The sequence below is a fragment of the Hemitrygon akajei genome, chromosome 8 (genome assembly GCF_048418815.1).
Source record: "Hemitrygon akajei chromosome 8, sHemAka1.3, whole genome shotgun sequence".
In the NCBI taxonomy this organism is placed as follows: Eukaryota; Metazoa; Chordata; class Chondrichthyes; order Myliobatiformes; family Dasyatidae; genus Hemitrygon; species Hemitrygon akajei.
In genome coordinates this window covers 50,523,500-50,545,122 of record NC_133131.1, presented here as the reverse complement: position 1 = coordinate 50,545,122, position 21,623 = coordinate 50,523,500, and the positions used below count along the sequence as shown (strand labels likewise).

The 21,623-nt window shown below is 42.0% G+C and overlaps 1 protein-coding gene across 5 annotated transcripts in view; it reads right to left on the bottom strand.

Moving 5' to 3' along the window:
- zzef1 (zinc finger, ZZ-type with EF hand domain 1) overlaps nucleotides 1–21,623 on the bottom strand; it is a 264,244-nt gene that overhangs the window by 70,081 nt on the left and 172,540 nt on the right. For 3 of the 5 annotated variants that reach the window (XM_073053829.1, XM_073053830.1, XM_073053831.1), the window contains exons 44-51: nucleotides 19,917–20,113; nucleotides 17,695–17,814; nucleotides 16,273–16,464; nucleotides 15,730–15,830; nucleotides 11,734–11,869; nucleotides 6,969–6,998; nucleotides 4,617–4,976; nucleotides 2,899–3,042 (exon numbers count right to left, since the gene is read on the bottom strand). In XM_073053829.1, coding sequence (XP_072909930.1) covers nucleotides 2,899–3,042; nucleotides 4,617–4,976; nucleotides 6,969–6,998; nucleotides 11,734–11,869; nucleotides 15,730–15,830; nucleotides 16,273–16,464; nucleotides 17,695–17,814; nucleotides 19,917–20,113 — 1,280 coding nt within the window. The remainder of the gene's footprint in view (nucleotides 1–2,898; nucleotides 3,043–4,616; nucleotides 4,977–6,968; nucleotides 6,999–11,733; nucleotides 11,870–15,729; nucleotides 15,831–16,272; nucleotides 16,465–17,694; nucleotides 17,815–19,916; nucleotides 20,114–21,623) is intronic. The other 2 variants (XM_073053832.1, XM_073053833.1) reach the window with 1 other exon arrangement.

Genomic DNA, 21,623 nt, shown 5'->3' with positions numbered 1-21,623 from the left:
AATCTGACTTTTTTAAAATCTCTCCCTCCTTTCCTAAACAATGGAGTTACAATAGTGACTCAGGAGTGATTAAAGAATCTGAAATTTGAATGATGAGGAACAGTGCATCTTCTCTCCTACAGCCACCAGCTGAACCTTTGGATGTGGGTCATTAGGCTTTTAACTGTTTTCAGTTCCATTAATTTTTCCTAGCTCCTTATTCACTCTAAACCCGCTTGATCCCACTATTTCTGGGAAGTTTTGCTATCTTCTTTCATGAAGACAGACACAATAGTTTTATTTTGTTTGCCAGCTAATTCCTTACTCTGCAATGTAATTTCTCTGTCCCAATCTGTAAGTGACCCACCTGAACTTGTGCTAATCTTTTCATTTTTATGTGTCTGTAGAATCTGTCTTTTATGTTTCTTCCTATTACGGTATATAAGATTACTCCCATGTTCTACTTTTCCTTCTCCAACAATACTTTTGCTGAATTCCCAATTCTTGGGCTGCCTGACAGCATTTTACGTTTCCTTTGATCTAATGCTGTCTTTTTAACCACCGTTGGCCCATTTTTCTTGTTGGATTTACAGTTGAAGTCAGAAGTTTACATGCACCTTAGCCAAATACACTTAAACTCAGTTTTTCACAATTCATAACATTTAATCCTAGAAAACATTGTCTGTCTTAGGTCAGTTAGGATCACTATTTTAAGAATGTGAAATGTCAGAATAATAATAGAGAGAATGATTTATTTCAGCTTTTATTTCTTTCATCACATTCCCAGTGGGTTAGAAGTTTACATACATTTTGTTAGTATTTTGTAGCATTGCCTTTAAATTGTTTAGCTTAGGTCAAACATTTTGGGTAGCCTTCCACAAGCTTCTCACGATAAGTTGCTGGACTTTTGTTCCTTTCCTCCAGACAGAACTGGTGTAAACTGAGTCAGGTTTGTAGGCCTCCTTACTCGCACACGCTTTTTCAGTTCTGCCCACAAACTTTCCATCAGATTGAGGTCAGGGCTTTGTGATGGCCACTCCAATACCTTGACTTTGTCGTCCTTAAGCAATTTTACCACAACTTTGGAAGTATACTTGGTGTCATTGTCCATTTGGAAGACCATTTGAGACCGAGCTTTAACTTCCTGGCTGATGTCTTGAGACGTTGCTTCAATATATCCACATAATTTTCCTCCCTCATGATGCCGTCTATTTTGTGAAGTGCACCAGTCCCTCCTGCAGCAAAGCACCCCCACAACATGATGCTGCCACCCCCATGCTTCACGGTTGGGATGGAGTTCTTCGGCTTGCAAGCTTCACCCTTTTTCCTCCATAGCGATGGTTATTATGGCCAAACAGTTCTATTTTTGTTTCATCAGACCAGAGGACATTCTCCAAAAAGTAAGATCTTTGTCTCCAAGTGCACGTGCAAACTGTAGACTGGCTTTTTTATGGCTGTTTTGGAGCAGTGGCTTCTTCCTTGCTGAGCAGCCTTTCAGGTTATGTCAATATAAAACTCGTTTTACTGTGGATATAGATACTTGTCTACCTGTTTCCTCCAGCATCTTCACAAGGTCCTTTACTGTTGTTCTGGGATTGATTTGCACTTCTTGTGCCAAAGCGCATTCATCTCTAGGAGACAGAATGCGTCTCCTTCCTGAGCAGTATGACGGCTGCGTGGTCCCATGGTGTTTATACCTGCGTACGATTGTTTGTACAGATGAACATGGTGCCTTCAGGCATTTGGAAATTGCTCCCAAGGATGAACCAGACTTATGGAGGTCCACAATTTTTTTTTCCCCGAGGTCTTGGCGGAGTTCTTTTGATTTTGTTTGTAAACTTCTGACCCACTGGAATTGTGATATAGTCAATTAAAAGTGAAGTAATCTGTCCGTAAACAATTGTTGGAATAATTACTTGAGTCATGCACAAAGTAGATGTCCTCAACGTCTTGCCAAAACTATAGTTTGCTAATATGAAATTTGTGGAGTGGTTAAACAATGAGTTTTAATGACTTCAACCTAAGTGTATGTAAACTTCTGACTTCAACTGTATACTGTATCTGTCAGAAACTACTGACTGTTTTTTTAAATTATGTCTATTATTTAAAAAAAACAAATACCCTTGAATATGACATTAATAGGCCTTTGTACAGGTCCTTTGGCCCATGGTATTGTGCCGAGCTTTTAACCTACTCAAGGTCAATCTAACCCTTCCCTCCTCCAAGATAAGAGGCATAGATCAAGTGGATTGCACAGACTTCATCTTGGGACAGAAATGGCTAATACAAAGGGGCATAATTTCAAGGTGATTGCAGGAAATTATAGGGCTGATGTCAAAGGCAAGTTCACACAGGGAGTGGGGAGTGCATTCAATGCCCTGCCAGAGGCATGTAAGAAGCTCGTAGATAGGGATATGGATGATAGGAAAATGTTAGATTGATCCTGGTAGGTTAAAAGTTGAGCACGACATCATGGGCCTAAGGGCCTGTACTGTGCTCTAGTGTTTTATGATCAACATACTTCAGCACCTTGTGCTGCACTTTCATGGTTGCTAATCACTGAATGTGATATTAACAGACAAAAGTGGTTGTGGCAGACTTCACACAAAAACTTCAGCAAAAGCAGGCGAGTATTTCTAATAATCTGGGGTTTGTACAGATTTACCAGTAGGGTGGGGGGACGGTGGAATGAAAGGTACGTTGTTTCCGACACTAAAATGCTGGTAAAACTTCAAATTAACTCACAGGTTGCCAGGCCACTCAGGATATTGCAGGGATATGAAACATGTGGGCTTTGTTGCCTACTAACGCAAAGTAACAATGGTCTTGGTCTGAAACCAGTTTCCTATCACAGTGACAGCTTGTTTACAGTGGGCCTGGTAACAGATTCAAGGCGTACCATAGTAGTACCTGCAATACCTCAATCGTTGTATTATTGTCATAGGGGTGCTTGGACTCTCTGATCTGGACATCCATTCCTGGCTCCTCCATAAACTGACAGGCAGTCACCGCTAAAGATCCCAGGATGTTCTCGCTGCAACCAAGCAACACTCTCTGCAGAATCTGACAAAAACAGTGGAGGAAAGAAAACAATAAACATGTGATTAGCGTCCAGAACTTCTGAACCCATGCTGCCAGAGCCTTGCTTTCCTGGTGTCCAGCCCAACAAATCAGCCTGAACCTCCAGGGCTGTCTGCTGAGCCTGCCATGGATTAATCCTGGCACCACCCAAATGACAGGGAGGCCAGCTGGCTCCTGGAAGTAAGTTGTTTACTTTAGTTTGTGGCAAAGATTGGAATTGTTTTAAACATTTAAAAAACTTTACTGTACTTTAAACTTTTTTTTTGTTTAAACAGCTCTAGTGTTAATATTCACGGATGTCAAAGGCATTCAGGAGCACTCAGAGGCAGCTTGGGGGACCTGATGTCTTGTTGAGTGAGTGAAGCCAGCTGCCTGTCCTGAGGCAGCCCCTACATCATGCTACCCTGGGCCACACCTTAGTGGTGAGACACAGGTGGCCATCCCATCAAAGCAGACTTGGCTATCAGGACTTATGAGCAATACAGGGGTGCAGTTAAAAAAAAACAATGTACTCCAGAAAATACAAGTGCTTCCAGTGTGTGCAGTGAAAAGCATTAAACAACACTGTTCAGGGTTCAGACTGCTCAGCAGGTGGCCCATGATCTTGGCGCAGCACTCTTTCAGAAGGGTGGGGGGCAGGGGTTAAGGCATTGTTTAATTTTTCCTCTGACATGAACAGACATTTTGTACATGATCACACAACTGGAGTGGGAGAAGGGAACTCAGTCACGAGGGTCTTCTCCAGCAGGATATTTGATCATCTCTGGGTTGCAGGAGGACAGGCAGAGGAGGGAAGATCAGATAGGAGGGGAGGAAGGGGCAGTTGGTAATGATATGGGGGATAGGATGAAGTGAAGAAAATGTAAAAGAAGGGAGGGCAATTAATAGAAAAATAAGGGGGGGGGAGAATAGGAGACAAAAATGATAATGACATTAAAAAAGGTAAACATTAAACATCAGTTCAATAGTTCAATATTGGGTGCTTGAAGCCTGTCTCTCATTCATCCTGATCTCCACGAACCTGCAGTATTCCAGTACCTCTCCATTCCCTTAATATTCAGAGACCTGTTCTCATCGGTCTTCAATGAAATCAATGGCTGATTTTCTGTGCAGAATACCAAAGACTGACTACCATCCAAGTGGTGAATCTTATCCTCATCTGAGTCTGAAACATCAGCTTCTTACTCCAAGGCTAACTGCTGGTTCTTGACTCCTTAGTCAGGTGAATTACTCTCTCTGCAACCCCCCTAGCAAAAATTTTGGAAGTTTTAATAAGATCACCTTCATTCTTCTAAACTAAATAATTCTGACCTGATTCCATTATACAACATCTATGAACCCAGTTTAGTGGATCTTTGTTGCAATTACTGATCACAATGTCATTTGTGGAAGTCCATGCCACTTCCCTCGTGAATAACAAGGACCTGATGCACTTACTCTCCCTATTGCCTGTGAACCCTTCCATTACTTCATAGCCCCTGTAGGGATGGATAGCTAGGCCTGCTTTACTTAGTAGTGCTTTGACAAGTTTGCAAGCCTGAGCGTTCTTCACCAACCTTTTCCCACAGAGGCTTCTCCTCCAGCTGCATTAGCAAATCAAGTATGTAGGCCATGTGAGATGGGCAGCTGAGCCCCAGCATCTCCTCTGTGATTGGCACTCCACTTGGCCAGTTGGCCAATAGAGAAGCGAGCACATGCCTGGCATATAGAATGGAGATGGCTTCGTTGACTTTGTAGAGGTAGTCACGCACTGCCCTCTTGCCACGCAAGTCCAGCTCTTTATGCAGCAGCATGGAGCTTTTAGTGCGTCGTTGTTTAGCGTAGCTGCGCTGCAGATCACTTTCTGTATTGGTTATGAGCTTCTGTGAGACAGGATTGCTCTCTTCCACTGCTTTCTCATAACGCAAAGGCTTGGACTAGGTTTTAAAAACAGAAAACAGGTTAAATTCACTACCCATATATAACTAACAATATAATTTGAAGCTAAGGTTGGCCACATACCATCTCCTCACATTTAACCTTTAAAGAATGAACATTAAAATGCAACTAACAAGTTTTCAGTTTATCAATGAAATGAAATAAACCAAGACCAGATTTTCTCCAATGTCTGAATGATGAGTTAGGAGGCTTCTGAGCAGCACACAACGTAACAAAAGGAGTTGACCACCTGGCCCCTCAAACCTTTCAATGTGATCATGGCTGATCTGCCAAAGGCCTCGTCTCCTCATCTGTGCCAGTTCCCTTGGCCTCAGTTCCTTGATCTTTCAAAAATGTACCGATTTCCTCCTTAAGAACACCACCTCCATTTCTAAACTTTAGAGATTCACTACTTTCTCAGAACAATATCTCTGCACGTCTTAGCTTTGGCAATGTTGCCTCCTATAAGATTCTCAACACCTACCCTGTGGTGCTCCCTCGGGAACACATACAGTGGGACAGCATGGTAGCATAGAGGTTAGCACAACGCTTTACAGTACAGGCTGAATTCCCACCGCAGTCTGGTAGGAGTTTGTACGCTCTCACAATGACTGCGTGGGTTTTCTCCAGGTGCTCTGGTTTCCTCCCACAGTCCAAAGACGTACCGGCTGGTGGGTTAATTAGTCACTGTAAATTGTCCCGTGATTAGGCTAGGATTAAAACTGGGGGATTACTGGGCGGCGCAGTTCAAAGGGCCAGAAGGGCTACTCCATACTGTATCTCAATAAATAAATTAATTTCACGAAAGCCAGCCAACGATCCTCATTTTAGGATTGGCTCCAATATCGGTTCTGAAATAAGGGCATCATTCACCGTGTTGCAGCTAGAACGCGCAAAGCTCTAGCGGAGCTGCCCTCGGGTGGCGATGGACAGGCCTCCTTGAAGTGCTGCAGTCATTCTCATAGTGCTAAAACAACCAAGGGTTTTCTCAGACAATTTAGAACAGTTAAATGTCAAATACATTTTTGTAGGTCCTGTCACACGTCAAGTAACTTTAATCAAACTGCCTACAAAGACTATAATGGAATGAAAGCGAGATTGTTAATAAAGTGTGGTAATTTCATGATTATTACCAATAGTTATAAAAAGAATCACTATCAATTAATTCAAATACATCTACTAGTATTTAAATAATCTCAGAATATCACCATACAATTTTAAGGATATTTTGTCATTTGTTCATGTGCACACGTTTACTTTGATTGTTCAATGAGTTTACAATTAGGAAGTCAGCCCAGGAAGATTTTGAATGATGAAACAAAATGCTGTTGCAAAAAAGTTGCCAGGGTGGGATTTGAAATGATGCCCCTTCATAATTACCAAAGACCCTTGGAAAACAAGTTCAAAATCACTGGTTGAACCACAGTTAGCTTTTGCATAGCTTTAAAAGGCATGTCAAAGTTTTGCAGGGTGCAGAGGAGAGAAGAATCCCATCGTATTTCTAAACATGATGCAAGGTTCAGAGATTTGCTCTGTAAGCCTGTTCCTTAAAGCACCATCTCAAGCCAGCAGGACCACTTACTGTCCATATTTCATTCCAGGAGTCCAGTAAGAGGGAAGGTTTTTGAAGAGAAAACAAATTCAGTTTTGCCCAATCTGTCTATATGCAAATCTGGATCAGGCAAATTCCTGTCATATGCTACAAAGTTAAGGCTAAGCCAAAAAGGTCAATGTGTTTACAGCACGATGCTCACTCATACTGTTGGCACAGGCTCGTTTGCAAAGTTTTGTCTCCTTTAATCTACATTGTGTTCAGAGTTGCATATAAACAGAATGCAAAAAGAAAACAAAAAGGAAGGTGTCAGGGTTTGTTTTACAGAAAGCTACACGTAAGCCGATTTTGCTTCACTTAAAAATGCAATTAAATTTATATGCATGCGCTAGTTGAAGTGCCTTTGATGTCTCCATTGTGGAAATGTCTGTCCACTTACCAGTGTGCAGGCCTTTCCCATGATCTTGTGCTGTGGAAAGGGGTGATTTTGGTGAGTTCAAGTTACAAGGCTCCTGTCGCAATTTTAACACAGAATTACTACAAGTTGTTATTAATTGGCTTGGTTACTTGAAATGAAAGCAGAAAATGCTGGAAATGCTTTACCAACCCTCCAACAATGAATTGGAAACTAAGAACGGGTTTATTTGTAGGGCCTTCATTCGTCCAAATGGGATTTTCCACAGGACAATTTTACTGCATAGAGACACACACACACACACAAACACACACACAAACACACACACACAGTGGAGTTCTATTTAGCATGCTCCAAATGTTTCTCAAAATACACATTATTCCTGATAGTATTTGAGGGAACACAATGATGGAAGTGTGACACCAGTCAACATTATGGAAGACACTCCAAACAGCTGGATGGGAGAATCTTCAGCAAATCGAATAAGGTTGTACAAGAAGGATTATCAACTTCAAAAGGGTACAAGTGATGTGCAGTAAACGCTGCTCATGTTTTATATGTTCCTTGACATTCTTTAGAATGAAGGTGACTCTGCAAATTAATTTTTTTCTTCTGGTGAACAATGTTAGCACCACCATATAACAAGTCAGGTCCATGAGAAGTACTCTGAAAAAACATGTTCCACATGTTCTGGACTAACATGGCAATGGGCACCAGTTTCAAGGAGGTAACTGCAAAATTATGGACTTGCACAGTGAACGTTAGGGCCATAAGAAGTGTTTTAGAACAGAGGGACTTGGGAATGCAAGTGCACAGTTTGTTGAAGGCAGTATCACAAGCAGATAGGGTGGAGAAGGTGCTTAGCACACTGGCTTTCAACAAACAAGGCACTAAGTACAGCTGTTGGTAAATTATACTGCAGTCACACAAGATGGTGGTGAGACACACTTGGAGTACTGCATATAGTTATGGCCATCCTGTTTCAGCAAAGATGTTATTAAACTTAAAAAAATGAGAGAAGATTTACCAGAACTTGGGGCCTGAGTTACAAGGAGATGTTGTGTAGACTGGGACTTTATTCCTTATAACACAGGAGATTGATGGGTGACCAGATTATGAGGGGCACAGACAGGAGGAAAGCACATTATCCCCCCTCCACCCACCCAAGGAGTTGATAAGAGGAAATACAGTACAATGCAAAATTCTGAGGCACCCTAGATTCTTTTCCACATGGTTTCAGATGGTATGGCCTCCACAGAAGCAAGCTAAACAGCCAACGTCTGCAGAAGAACTGTGGCAAGTTCTTCAAGATGCTTGGAACAACCTACCAGCCAATTTTCTTATAAAAATGCATGACATTGTAAGAATTTGATTCAGATGATGGTGTTTTAAAGGCACACCAAATACTAATTTAATTTTTTTTTACTGGTTACTGCTCTTTATAGTAATTGTTTGATATTGAGAAATTTCTCATTTCATTATCTTTGAAAACTTCTTTGCTTTACAGAATTGTTTTACATGTGCCTAAGACTCTTGCACAGTACTGTAGGTTTCAAGATCAAAGGCAAGAGATTTAAAAGGGATATCAAAGGCAGCTTCCTTGCATAAAGGGTGGAATGTATTTGGAATGAGCTGCCAGAATATCTGGCATGGTAACAACATTTAAAAGCCATCTAGATAAGTCCGTGGGGAGGAGAAGTTTAGAGGGTTATGGGCCAGACACAGGCAGATGGAATGAGCTTGCTGGACAACATAGTTGACGTGGACAAGTTGAGCTGAAGAGCCTATTTCTGTGCTGAAGACTCCATGACTCTGACTAATGTAAACTCAAGTTTTTTTGAGCACATCAGTAGTTGGAACTGCATTCCATCTTTTTTTTTGTATCTTGTTTATATCAAGGGTTTGGGAGGTCATTACATTGGTGTTACCTATAGTTTTTACTTGTGTTAATTGCCAACAATGTAATCTCACTCCCTTTGTACTATTATGACCATTACGTATCTGTTTTTGAAAAATTCTATAAAAAAATTGAAAAAGAAAGTAGTTGGAACTGCATGTTACATTAACTTGCCTGCGAAATGGCCTAATTACATAACTATGTTTCTGTTCTAGCTTTTTGACAGAGTGTTTTAGTTACTCCCACACGATTTGTGTAAACCTCTCTTTAATAAATTTGTTTTTGTCAGGGAATGAGGTGAGCAATGCTTGGCGCACAGTTACCTTGAACAATTAACTTTGCCATTCCAGCTCTCCTGCATTCAGAGACGAGAGCTGTCATGCAAGCAGTTCAAGCAAACATTAAAGTCTGACAGAAAGGACTTGAGAAGATTGGTAAGTATTCCCATTTATTCAACGTGTGGCTGATGAAGAAGAAATAACATAATGTAGAGAATGTGAGTGTAGGGCTGAAAAGATAAGCCCCAAGAGATGCATTCAAAAGGTAAAAGGTGAAATAAAAGGAAGCTTGGGGAAAGACTCTGCCAGCATCAGAAAGATAATAAAGAGACCAATGATGCAAAGTAGATCAGAATTTGAATGAAAAGCATGAGGTTGAGGCGTTTAAAAGCCTCACGCAATAAAGGCCCTTAGACAGGAGCTGGGATATAATGTACTGGAGTTGAGTGGAGATGGTGGATGAGAGGCAGAAGAGTGCTGGTCAGAAAAAGGGTGGCAGCATCTTGGAGACTGCGGCTTATGCAACGCAAGACTCAAGACGTGAGGCACAGGGGGTCAAATTGAAAAATAATAACATAATGTCTCTAGCATTTCAACAGCTGTGAATGCATGGCCAATACAGGAGTACCCAGACGAAACAGAAGTATAAGTGCAAACTTGGTGATGGGCAAGATACAGGATATCATGTTCAGCTTAGGATTCAATAGCTGTTAATATCCTTTAACGTTCTGGACTCCAGAGTAGCAAGTATCCAATCCAGGGCTGGAAGTGCAATGTTTCCAGTTGTGTGGCATGCTTTGTGATAGCTCCTGCTACTCTATAGAATATTTTACACATCCAGCCCCTTGACTAGTCTTTCCAACAGTATGAATAGGATCTATTCTACGCAGATAAAAATGGGGACAATAATTATAAGGGTAAAATTCAACTCCAGCATTTTCTGTTTCATTTTAGATTTCCAGCATTCAAGGCCTTTTGATTTTATGTGCAGTTTAGTACAATCCAATACTATATTTGTAATGTTCACAAAAATTGATAGTAAGACAACCTGCTAGTGGGCAAGATATCTTGTAAAACATTCGGGGAATAGCCATTTAGGCACCACAGTTTACTTTTGAACTTAGATTTAATTATCCCAAGAGGCAATTCAGCAACTTTAAAAAGATCCAACAAGGAATCTCCAACAGAAAGAAACAACCCCTGATGATCTTAGATGACTACACTCCAAACACGGAAGAAGCCATTTGTCAGACAGTGATAGGAAATGGCTGATTTTGCACATGAATGACTGTGGCAAGGCCTGTTCCATAGTGATTAGTGTTAGCACCCTTGCTGATTGTAAATGGTTATGGGAAGCATGATCAGTAAAATTGCCATTGACACAAAGATCGGCAAACTTGTTGACAAAGTGGAAGGTGGTCCAGCTGTAGAGAGATGTTGATGTGTTGGTGAAATGGACTGAAAAAAAAGGCAGATGTTACTTAATCCAGTCAAATGTGAGGTTATGCATTTTAGCAGTACCAAAAAGACCAGGATGCACACCATGAATGGTAGGGAGTACTGAGGAAGAGCGGGTTCTCAAGAGTACAACTCTATGGAGCCTTTAAGGTAGCAATGTATGACAAAGGTGGTTTGTGGGTTACTGGCCATTGCATATTGGAGGTTATGCTCCAATTTTATAAAATCTTGGTTAGACCTCAGCTGACGTACAGCATGCAGCTCTGGTCACTATGTTGGAGGAAGGACGTGATAGCATTGGAAAAGGAAGTGAGAAGATTCACCAGAATGATGCCTGGGATGAAGCAGTTCAATTACAAGGTAGACTCGAAAAGCTAGTTTGGTGAAGATTAAAGAGAACATAATTGGGGTATAGAAAATCATGAGGGGTACAGATAGGGTAGACTGCAGGAAACATTTCCTCTCATCAAACATAGATGAAAACAAGAGGTCATTAGCTTGTGGTGAGGGGAAGAGAGAGATATAAGGAGCAGCTTCTTCATCAAGAGGGTGCTATGTACCTTGAATGCACAACCTGAAAGAGTGGTTGAACCTGGGTCATTAACAGCATTTAAGTGTTTGCATGAACACTTGAATCACTTAGGGAGAGGAGTTGGTGTGGATAAATGGCCTGTTTCCATACTGAATGACTCTGTAATTCCCCGTAAAGCTAACTACCGAAGTGCTCCTTGATACAGAGCAACTTCAAGTGCAATGCATCGTCATGCATTATGATAGCTGCACTATATTGCTCTTCAGTGAATACACCATATACTGGGCAAGCAAATACATAGTTACATGGGCCAAACCGGCTCATACTATTTGGAAAGTTGCACTTCAGTCTTCAAAATGAAACTAATACCAGATGCAATCCCATTAATTAATTTATGGTGTTGATCAAATTCCTTAAGAGCCTAATCAGATCATAGTAAAGTGTTAAGAGTAGCCATAATATACTCAGCTGATCTTCATGCACAGGTCTTGGAAGCTGCCTCTAGGAGTCTACCTCTCCTGCATATTCATACAATCTGTTCAGAAATTCTACTTTGGACATGATGTAATTATTTACAGAATTTTGATTTTTTAAAGAAATCATTGAGTATGAAAAAGGACACACCACACATGGTACAATCATCATGTCAGTGTCGACTGCTTTGGTGTTGTGGTCTTCCGTGTGCAAGGTTTCATTAGGTTGCCACTTTGTAGACATAGACTGAATGATCTCATCTGTGGTAATTACATGTCCATCAAACCTAGAGAGAGAAAAGACAGTTTAACCAACTTGCATCCTCCACCAAAAAGGTAAAATAGTAATGCTTCAAGCCATTCTCCACAACTTGGTTTAATTGACAGGGTTAAAAGATATTTCTCTGCCAAAGCTAACCTGTAGTGGTACATTGAGATCTGAATACAACACCCAAAATTCATGAGCTTCAGAGACTAAATATGAAAGAATCTTCATTCTTTTAACATTCAATAGCTGCTGTAAATTCAAACCTCACCATCCTTCACACACAACACACAGTGTAGTACTGCACTGAAATGAGAACATTGTGACAATCCATTTGGCCTAACAAATCCGGTTGTCCAGTCAAGGCAACCAGAATCCTAATCTGCCCAATCCCCACATCATTTTATTCCGTTTCCCTTCAACATTTTTCTTAAATGGCTGCAACACACACAAAATCCTGGAGGAACTCAGCAGATCAACTTAAGAATGGCTTCTGCTTTAAGTTCCAAACTCTGAATCAAACCAATACTGACAGAATCTAGGTTCAGCTACCAAACAACTCAGTGAAAAGCCATTAGGCAAAACTGTCAGAAATGTGCATTTACATCCCCAGCAATTGCCAGAGGAAATCAATTCCTTTTGAAGTACAATTATTGCAAAGGCCCATGTGATAATGAAATATTGTTCAGAATACCTGCAGAACTCCCTGCTTGTCAGATATTGCCACAGCATTATTTTATATTCATCTGATACATCCTGGATAATGAAAGTTCAAAGCTCAAAGTTCTCTCTCAGCCTGGATTCTGCACTTTTGGGACAAGAAGGCTCCAAGTATAAGATTTCCTAATTCAGAACTTAAAACACTAGCATTAAGCTAATCTGACATCAGTTTACATTAGTGGTAGGGAAATAAATGAAGGTGCCTAGGGAAAATATTTACTTACATTAGGTAAAGCATGGATTTATTAGGGATAATCAGTATGGTTTCGTGCAGGGTAAGTCCCTTCTCAAAAATCTGATTGAATTTAGTTGAGGAGGTGAAAAAGATGAGTGATAAGGGTCAGGGTGCAGGTAAATACATGGACATTAGTAAAACATTTGATGAGGTCCCTTGTTGTAGATAATTAAAGCAGATGAAAACACTACAGATTTCACTGGATCCAAAATTGGCTCGGTCATAGAAAACAGAGGATAGCCATAGAGAGGGCATTTTTCTTGCCTGGAGATCTGTGACCTGTGGTGTTCCACAAGGATCAGTGCTGGGACAGCTATTGTTTGTCACATGTATTAATGGTACAAATGAAAATGTAGATTGGCCTGGTTAGCAAGTCTGCAGATGAGACAAAAATTAATGGAGTTGTAGTCAGCCGGGAAGGACGCAACAGGATGTTGATCAGTTGGAGATTTAGAAGAAAAAGATACAGATGGAGTTTAATCTAGAGACATGTAAGGTCAGATGCAAGCATGAAGTATATGGTAAATGGCAGGACACCATTGATCTACAAAAAGAACTTGGGGTACAAGTCCATAGCTCACTGAAAATGGCTACACAAGTAGACAAGAAGGGTTTATGGCATGTTTACCATCATTGTTCAGAGCACAGACTGTAGAAGTTGACAAGCAACACACACAAAATGCTGGAGGAACTCAGCAGGCCAGGCAGCATCTATGGAAAAAAAGTATTGTCGACACTTCAGGCCAAAACCCTTCGGCAGAACTGGAGAAAAAAAGTTGAGGAGTAGATTTAAAAGGTGGGAGGAAGGGGGAGAGAAACACAAGGTGATAGGTGAAACCTGGAGGGGAAGGGATGAAGTAAAGAGCAGGGAAGTTGATTGGTGCAAGAGACAGAAGGCAATGGAAGAAAGAAAAGCTGGGGGGGGAGGGGGAAGGAGGATCACCAAAGGGAGGCGACGGGTGGGCAAGGAGATAAGGTAAGAGAAGGAAAAGGGGGGAGAGGAGCTCCAGAGGGAGGCGAAGGGTGGGCAAGGAGATGAGGTAAGAGAGGGAAAAGGGGATGGGAAATGGTGAAGGATGGGGAATTACCGGAAGTTTGAGAAATCAATGTTCATGCCATCAAATTGGAGGCTACCCAAACGGAATACAAGGTGTTGTTCCTCCAACCTAAGTGTGGCCTCATCATGACAGTGGAGGAGGCCATGGATGGACATAGCGGAATGGGAATGGGAAGTGGAATTAAAATGGGTGGCCACTGGGAGATACTGCTTGTTCTGGCAGATGGAGTGTAGGTGTTCGGCGAAGTGGTCTTCCAATCTACATTGGGTCTCACTGATACACAAGAGGCCACAACGGGAGCACCGTACACAGTAAATGACCCCTACAGACTCGCAGGTGAAGTGTTGCCTCACCTGGAAAGACTGTTTAGGGCCCTGAATGGTAATGAGGGAGGAGGTGTAGGGACAGGTGTAGCACTTGTTCCACTTGCAAAGACAAGCACCAGGAGGGAAATCAGTGGGGAGGGACAAATGGACAAGAGAGTCGCGTAGGGAGCGATCCCTGCGGACCTGACGCAGATCGGTACGCTGTTTCGCTGAGCACCTACGCTCTGTCCGCCAGAACAAGCAGGGTCTCCCAGAGGCCACCCATTTTAATTCCACTTCTCATTCCCGTATGTCCATCTATGACCTCCTCCACTGTCGTGATGAGGCCACACTTAGGGTGGAAGAACATCACCTTATATTCTGTTTAGGTAACCTCCAACCTGATGGCATGAAAAGCGATTTCTCAAGCTTCCAGAAGTGTCTCCTCCTCACCATTCCCCATCCACTTTTCTCGCTCTCTCACCTTAATTCCTTGCCCACACATCACCTCCCTCTGGTTCCCCTCCCCCCCCCTTTCCTTCTGTCTCTTTTACCTATCAACTTCCCAGCTCGTTACTTCATCCCTCTGCCTCCAGGTTTCACCTGGTGTTCCTCTCTCTCCTCTACCCACCTTTTAAATCTACACCCCAACTCTTCTTCTGCAGTTCTGTCGAAGAGTTTTGGCCGAAACAGTTGACTACTTTTTTTCCATAGATGCTGCCTGGCCTACTGAGTTTCTCCAGCATTTTGTGTGTGTCGCTCAGATTTCCAGCATTTGCAAATTTTCTCTTGTTTATAAAAGTTGACAAGTTATGTCGCAGCTGTATAAAACTTACATCAGGCCACATTTGGAGTTGGGTGTTCAGTTCTGGTGGCCTCACTAGGAAGGACATGGCTTTGGAGAGGGTGCAGAAGAGGCTCATCAGCATGCTGTCTGGATTGGCTTTAAGGAGAGGTTGGGCAAACTTGGATTGTTTTTTTCTGGAGCACCAGGGGCTGAGGGGCAACTGGCAGATGGGGTAGATTAGTCACCTTCTTCCCCCAGAGGGGTTAGGTGCCTGGAACGTGCTGCCAGGGGAGATGGAAGGAGGAGAAACAAGGCAATGTTTAAAAGGCATGTAGATAGACACATAAACAGGCAGGGAAAGGAAGAAAAAGGAGCACATGTAGGCAGATGAAATTAGTTTAGACTGGCATCAGGCACAGCACGGGCTGAAGGGTGTGCATCGTTCTATGGCACTAATGGATGATAGGCTATCCAGTGAAGACAATCCGTTCAAAGTATCACAGTTCAAATGAGAAGGCCCAACAAAACACTGTTTTATGCAAATTTTCTGTCGGCAAAGCAAACAAGAGTAAAGGTTTAAGATCTACATTTCATTTCTTAGTCTAATCTTCATTGCTGGCCAAATTGTCATGAATAAATTTTTTTTAATATATCTAGAAACCTAGAGAACAACTCTGCAATTAAGTTTGCACTGCATCTTGTAGCACAGAAAATCCCAAATGGTTCTGGTAGCAAAATGTCGCTTGCTGTTATACCACTAAAATATTCTACACTCACCGTTTTTGAACTTCAAGGAAGAAGGAGTCTATTTTTCTCATCTGAAGTTCATACATGGCTCGCAAAATATGCAATGGTGCATTTAGAGCATCATGAGTTATCTGGAAGAAAATATCTCTCAGTTACAATAGAAATAATCAGTTTACATTTCCTATAAAATGGAATAGCAGGATATGGTATGAACTAACATGAAACAAGGCAAGTTCAATGTGAGCTCTATACTTAATTGTATCTTTGCACTGATTCTCAGCACATTGCTCACGTTGTGAAGGAGCTGGGCACGAGATACTGATAGATGAAATCTAACCATGATTACTGATTCTAAGCCACACACCATCCTAACGTGCAAATATATAATCATTCCTTCACCATCACATGGTCTAAATCCTGGAACTCCATAAACTACCCAAATCCATTCCTAAAGTCCTAAACATGGCCAGAATGTTACACAAATTGGAGCAGCTACATTTTTTTTTGCTGAAGTTGTGTTCAATATAAATAGAAACTCCAATATCTAATTAGAAAAATAAACTTGCTCCATACCTGAAAAAAAATTTTTGTGGCTTCATCAAGACCATCCAAAGGATCAGGCTTAGTTTTGTCCAAATCAGAGGCACCGGTCTTAGACTCACGATCTGGGGTCTGTTCCTGCTCCTCTGTTTCCGAATCAGCCCCCTCAGCACTGGCACTGGTACTGGCCTCCTTTTTGGACGAGTACATCATGATTGAGAGGGTCTTGTTCAAAACAAAGAAAGCGAGAATAACTTAAGCCTTTATGCCCACCTGCTGCACTTTAGATTCGCAATCTGCTTGTTTTGTCAAATTCCAAGTAACCACACGGCTGGCTAGTTAGAAGTACACAACAAAATATGTTCAAATCTGTTGAAAGCAGCACAAATTGGAGCAGATAGGGAAACAGATCTTGGAAAGGTGTAATAATAAGAGTTGTCGTGATGGGGGGTTTTAATTTCCCAAATATCAATTGGCATCTCCCTAGACCAGGGGTGTCAAACTCATTTTAGGTCACGGGCCGGATTGAGCAAAATGCAGCTTGATGCGGGCCGGATCAGTCGGACGCGTGCGAACGCAGCTTTCATTGCCTCCGTTTTTTCAGCCTGCTCTCATGTGTCTCAGTCTCTGCTATAACTACAAAGTGTTTCACTTTACAAATTCCGTTTCTTATGAAGAAGACTGCCGAATAAACACTAAAAACCCTGAAAACCTGGTACCTGAATAAACTCAGCATTAGTCATATCATACGCCATAGGCGCTTCAATTACTGGGGCCAGCTTTAATAGTAATTAGATATTATCTTGCGGGCCAAAGATAATTCCACCGCGGGCCGAATTTGGCCCGCGGGCCTTGAGTTTGACATATATGCCCTAGACCAAGGGGTTTAGACGGGTGGAGTTTGTTAGGTGTGTTCAGGAAGGTTTCTTGACACACTATGTAGATAAGCCTACAACAGGAGAGGCTGTACTTGATTTGGTATTGGGAAATGAACCTGGTCAGGTGTCAGATCTCTCAGTAGGAGAGCATTTTGAAGATAATGATTATAATTCCATCTCCTTTACAATAGCATTGTTGTTATTACATCCCAGGGCTGAAATGGTTGCCACAACAGAACCCAGGTTTAAGGTGCTGGGGAGTAGGTACAGAGGAGATGACAGGGGTAAGTTTTTACTCACAGAGTGGTGAGTGCGTGGAATGGGTTGCCGGCAACGGTGGTGGAGGCGGATACAATAGGGTCTTTTAAGAGACTTTTGGATAGGTACATGGAGTTTAGACAAATAGAGGGCTATGGGTAAGCCTAGTAATTTCTAAGGTAGGGACATGTTCGGCACAACTTTGTGGGCCGAAGGGCCTGTATCGTGCTGTAGGTTTTTCTATGTTTCTAATTTACTGATCGGTTATTAGACCATTTTATTGACTTAAAACATCCATTACACATAACATGGGTCTCACCTCCAGGTCACAAAGCAACCACAGCTTACTAAACCCTGTCCCTTTGGTACATTTCTTCTCCAGCAGTTTGATCAAACCAGACTGCAGAATGATTGGATGGATCTCTTCAATACTAGGCTTCTGCAAAATAGAAACAAGCACTAATGTTATGGTAATCAAACCACCATCACTGGGGTAGGACTAAACATTTACAGCAATTTTCATCCACACCACACATTCATGATATCTGTAAGAAAAACCTACAAATAATCTACCAAATCACAACATGATGCATGGGGACATGAACATTCCTTAATTGAGCTTATGTTCGAGTTGTCTCTTTTCCTGAGTAAAGGACCAAACTTCAACACAACACCCTCACTGGTCATCGTACAAACATGTGAACCTGCACAAGAAAATGTCTAGGATTCTAATTATATCCATCACTGTGCTCTGGAATATTTCCATCAAAGTTCCACCAAAAAATAGCCAGATAATAATTGTTAAATTAATATATATTATTTTGATGCTATTTAATCAAGCTCATTTCCATCCCTCACTCCCTTTTCCCTTTCAAGATTCAAAAACTTTATTGTCATTCTAACCGTACATCAGCTCTGCAGGGCAGAATGAGACAACGTTTCCCAGGAGCAGTGCAATCATAACATAACAAACGCAACACTAAATAATAAACATAACAATAAATAGTAAGACACAACAGCCACATGTCAGTTAAAAACAAGTTACAAGTGTCCAGTGCAAGTTAAAAGTGTCCAAAGCAGAGTCAGGTAGAGCAGCTATTTAGCAGTCTGACTGCCTGTGGGAGGAAGCTGTTTAGTAGCCTTGTGGTTTTTGTTTTGATGCTCCTGTAATGCTTACCTGATGGCAGAAGAACAAACAGTTCATGGAGAGGGTGTGAGGGGTCTTTAATGATGTACCGTGTCTTCTGGAGGCATCGACTCTGAAAAAGGTCTTGGACAGAAGGTAGGGAGACCCCAATAACCTTCTCTGCTCCCCTAACCACCCTCTGCAAGGCTTTTTTGTCGGCAGCACTGCAGCTGGAGTACCAGGTTGTGATGCAAAAGGTCAGCACACTCTCAACCACACCTCTGTAGAATGTAGTTAAGATGTTAGTGGGGAGTGATGCTTGTTTAAGCTTCCTCAGAAAGTGCAATCTCTGCTGGGCTCGTTTCACAATCCCAGTGGTGTTCCTGGACCAGGTGAGATTGTCCGAGATCTGCATCCCAAGGAACTTGATGTTTTCCACTCTCTCCACTGTGGAGCCACTGATGCTGAGGGGTGTGTGCTCAGGCTGAGACCGTCTGAAATCGATGATCATCTCCTTGGTTTTGGTGACATTAAGCATCAAGTTGTTGTCACTGCAACAGCTCTCTAGGTGTTTAACCTCCTCCCTGTACATTGTTTCATCATTTTTGCTGATGAGCCCCACCACTGCAGTATCATCAGCAAATTTAATGATCAGGTTCTCCTTGAATCTGGCTGCACAGTCATGTGTTAGCAGTGTAAACAGCAATGGGCTAAGCACACAACCTTGTGGGGATCCAGTGCTCAGTGTGATGGAGTCAGAGGTGTTCCTGCCAACACGGACTGACTGTGGTCTCTCTGTCAAGAAATCCAAAATCCAGCGACACATGGCAGTGTTAAGGCCAAGCAGCGACAGTTTCTCCACTACTCTCTGCAGGATGATGGTATTGAACGCTGAACTGAAATCAATGTACAGGATTCATTGCTATCTTCCCTTTACACGTTTGAATAATGATCAGAATTTCATAAAAGGTTGTTCTTTTTGTATTTATCCACACATCTGCATTAATTCACTTGCGAATAATGTCCAACAGGGACAGAAAGAGGGGGATGTGGCCCATAGGTGCACAAATATCGTGAGGATGAAGAGCCACAAGCAGGAGTGTGGCGGAGGGTGCAGACAAGGAAACTGTGACAGCACAAGGGCCAGAAAGAAACAAAAGTAGAGAAGACAGTCCAGGAGAAACAAATACAAAGTCAGGATGTCATAGAGCAGGGAAATCAAATCCACTCTGCCCTCTACATGAAACAAAAATGGGGTATGTTCAATGACAAATAAGCCTGCCAGAACCCTAACGATAAGAGAAAGGCAGAATTACAGTGCAGAAGCAATTAAAATTCAGAACTTCACAAAGAGAGAAATACTGGAGTATAAATTCTGAAACAGCACTTATTGGTACATTTGTACAAGTTGTTACCTGCAGCAATTTGTAGAGACCCTTTAGAGCTAATGATTGCAGCCAGGTTGCCTCCACTGCATCTGGGGAACTGCTGTCTATGTTAGCTTGCAGTAGGTGGCTGTAAATTAACATGAACTGCTGCAGGAACTGGACGAGCTGGGCTTGAGTCGTCATCCACTCGGTCTGACTAACTTGCATTAACCGATAATCTCGAACTGTTTTAGGAAAGAGAAAAAGCAGTTGTTAAAAAGAGTGGCTAGTTTAAACATACACACTTCCTCTTACTGAATTCTCAGACTTCCATCTAGGTTTTAGCTCTTTTTTCCCACCATTTCATTTTATTGATTCTAGTTCTTTCCCTCTCAGCTATATATTCAAATTGATTAGCAAAACAATCAGTAACAAATCAATAAAGCTTACAAAAAAGTTAGTTAATAACATACATCACCTTGGATCAGTCTGTGTTAATGGGACCTTGGTGAACAAAGAGTATTGTGGGAACTGAGGCACGGGTGCTAGTGTTCTCCCTCATTCACTGGAACTCCAGTCCCCACGCTCCCTTGACACTCCCCTGGTTCTGTTTCCCACACTCCCCCTCAACATACTGGCTTCACTGGGAAATGTTTATACCTTGCACCATGTTTTAAAAAAAAGTGAGTTAAAAGTCTGAACATCTCAGATAGTCTGGAAAATCTCCTTAACCAATACGCAAAACTTGCTGGAATATGGAAGTTTAATGCATCAACAAAGGTGAAATGATAAGGATGGACCAGGGAAGGGGCAAACTGGAAAATTAAACAGCTGAGGCACATGAGCAATAAGCATCCAGGAAAAGCAGGGGATAGGAAAAAGATGTAAGGAGGCCATTCCTCATTGAAGAGTAATGAGATGTAAAGTGTCTGCAGTCACTGACAATAATAACGACACTGTACATGTCAGAATGTAACATTAAACAGCTCAGGACATACATAAAAGTATATAAAATGATGAGAGACAAACAACTGGGTAGATAGCCAAAATCTTTCCCCTTGGCTTTTCAAACTCGAGCGCATAGATTTAAGGTGAGGGGGGTGGTTTAAAGGAGATTGAGAGGTAATTTTTGTTCACAGAAAGTAGTTGGTCTCAAGGACATTCTTGATCAACACACAGAAATCTGGAGGAGCTCATTGGGTCAGGCAACATCTAAGGAGAGAAACAGTCAACATTTTTGGTCAAAACTCTTCATCAGGATTGACAGAAGGGTATCAACCCAAAACCCTAATTCCCCATTTCCCTTCGCAGATGCTGCCTGACCTGCTGAGCTCCTCCACCTTTTTCTATGTTACTCAGCATTTCCAGCATCTGAAGGATCTTGTCTCCCCAAGCACATTCTCAGAGCCTTCTTGAAAAATTGTAATGTGCCCACAGACTCGAGAGCTGATGGCTCATAACCACCCTAAATGAAGAAGGGCATTTGGGATGGCATTTAAGAGTGTATTCATTGAAAGCGCAGCAAAAATGGCAGGAGTGAATCACTCCCTGCACTACTGATCTACTTTTCCCGTCGTGCATCTCCTGCCACACCCGTCGCATATTATGCAGATCCCAAACTGGGCCAGGAGGCATCTCAGACCCAGAGAATGGAAGTCATGTTCATCCCCGAACGTCTGCTCATGAAGATAGAAGTAGTGACGGACAGCAAAGTAGCCCTCATGTAGATAGTCATTACTGAACTAAAGCAAGAGC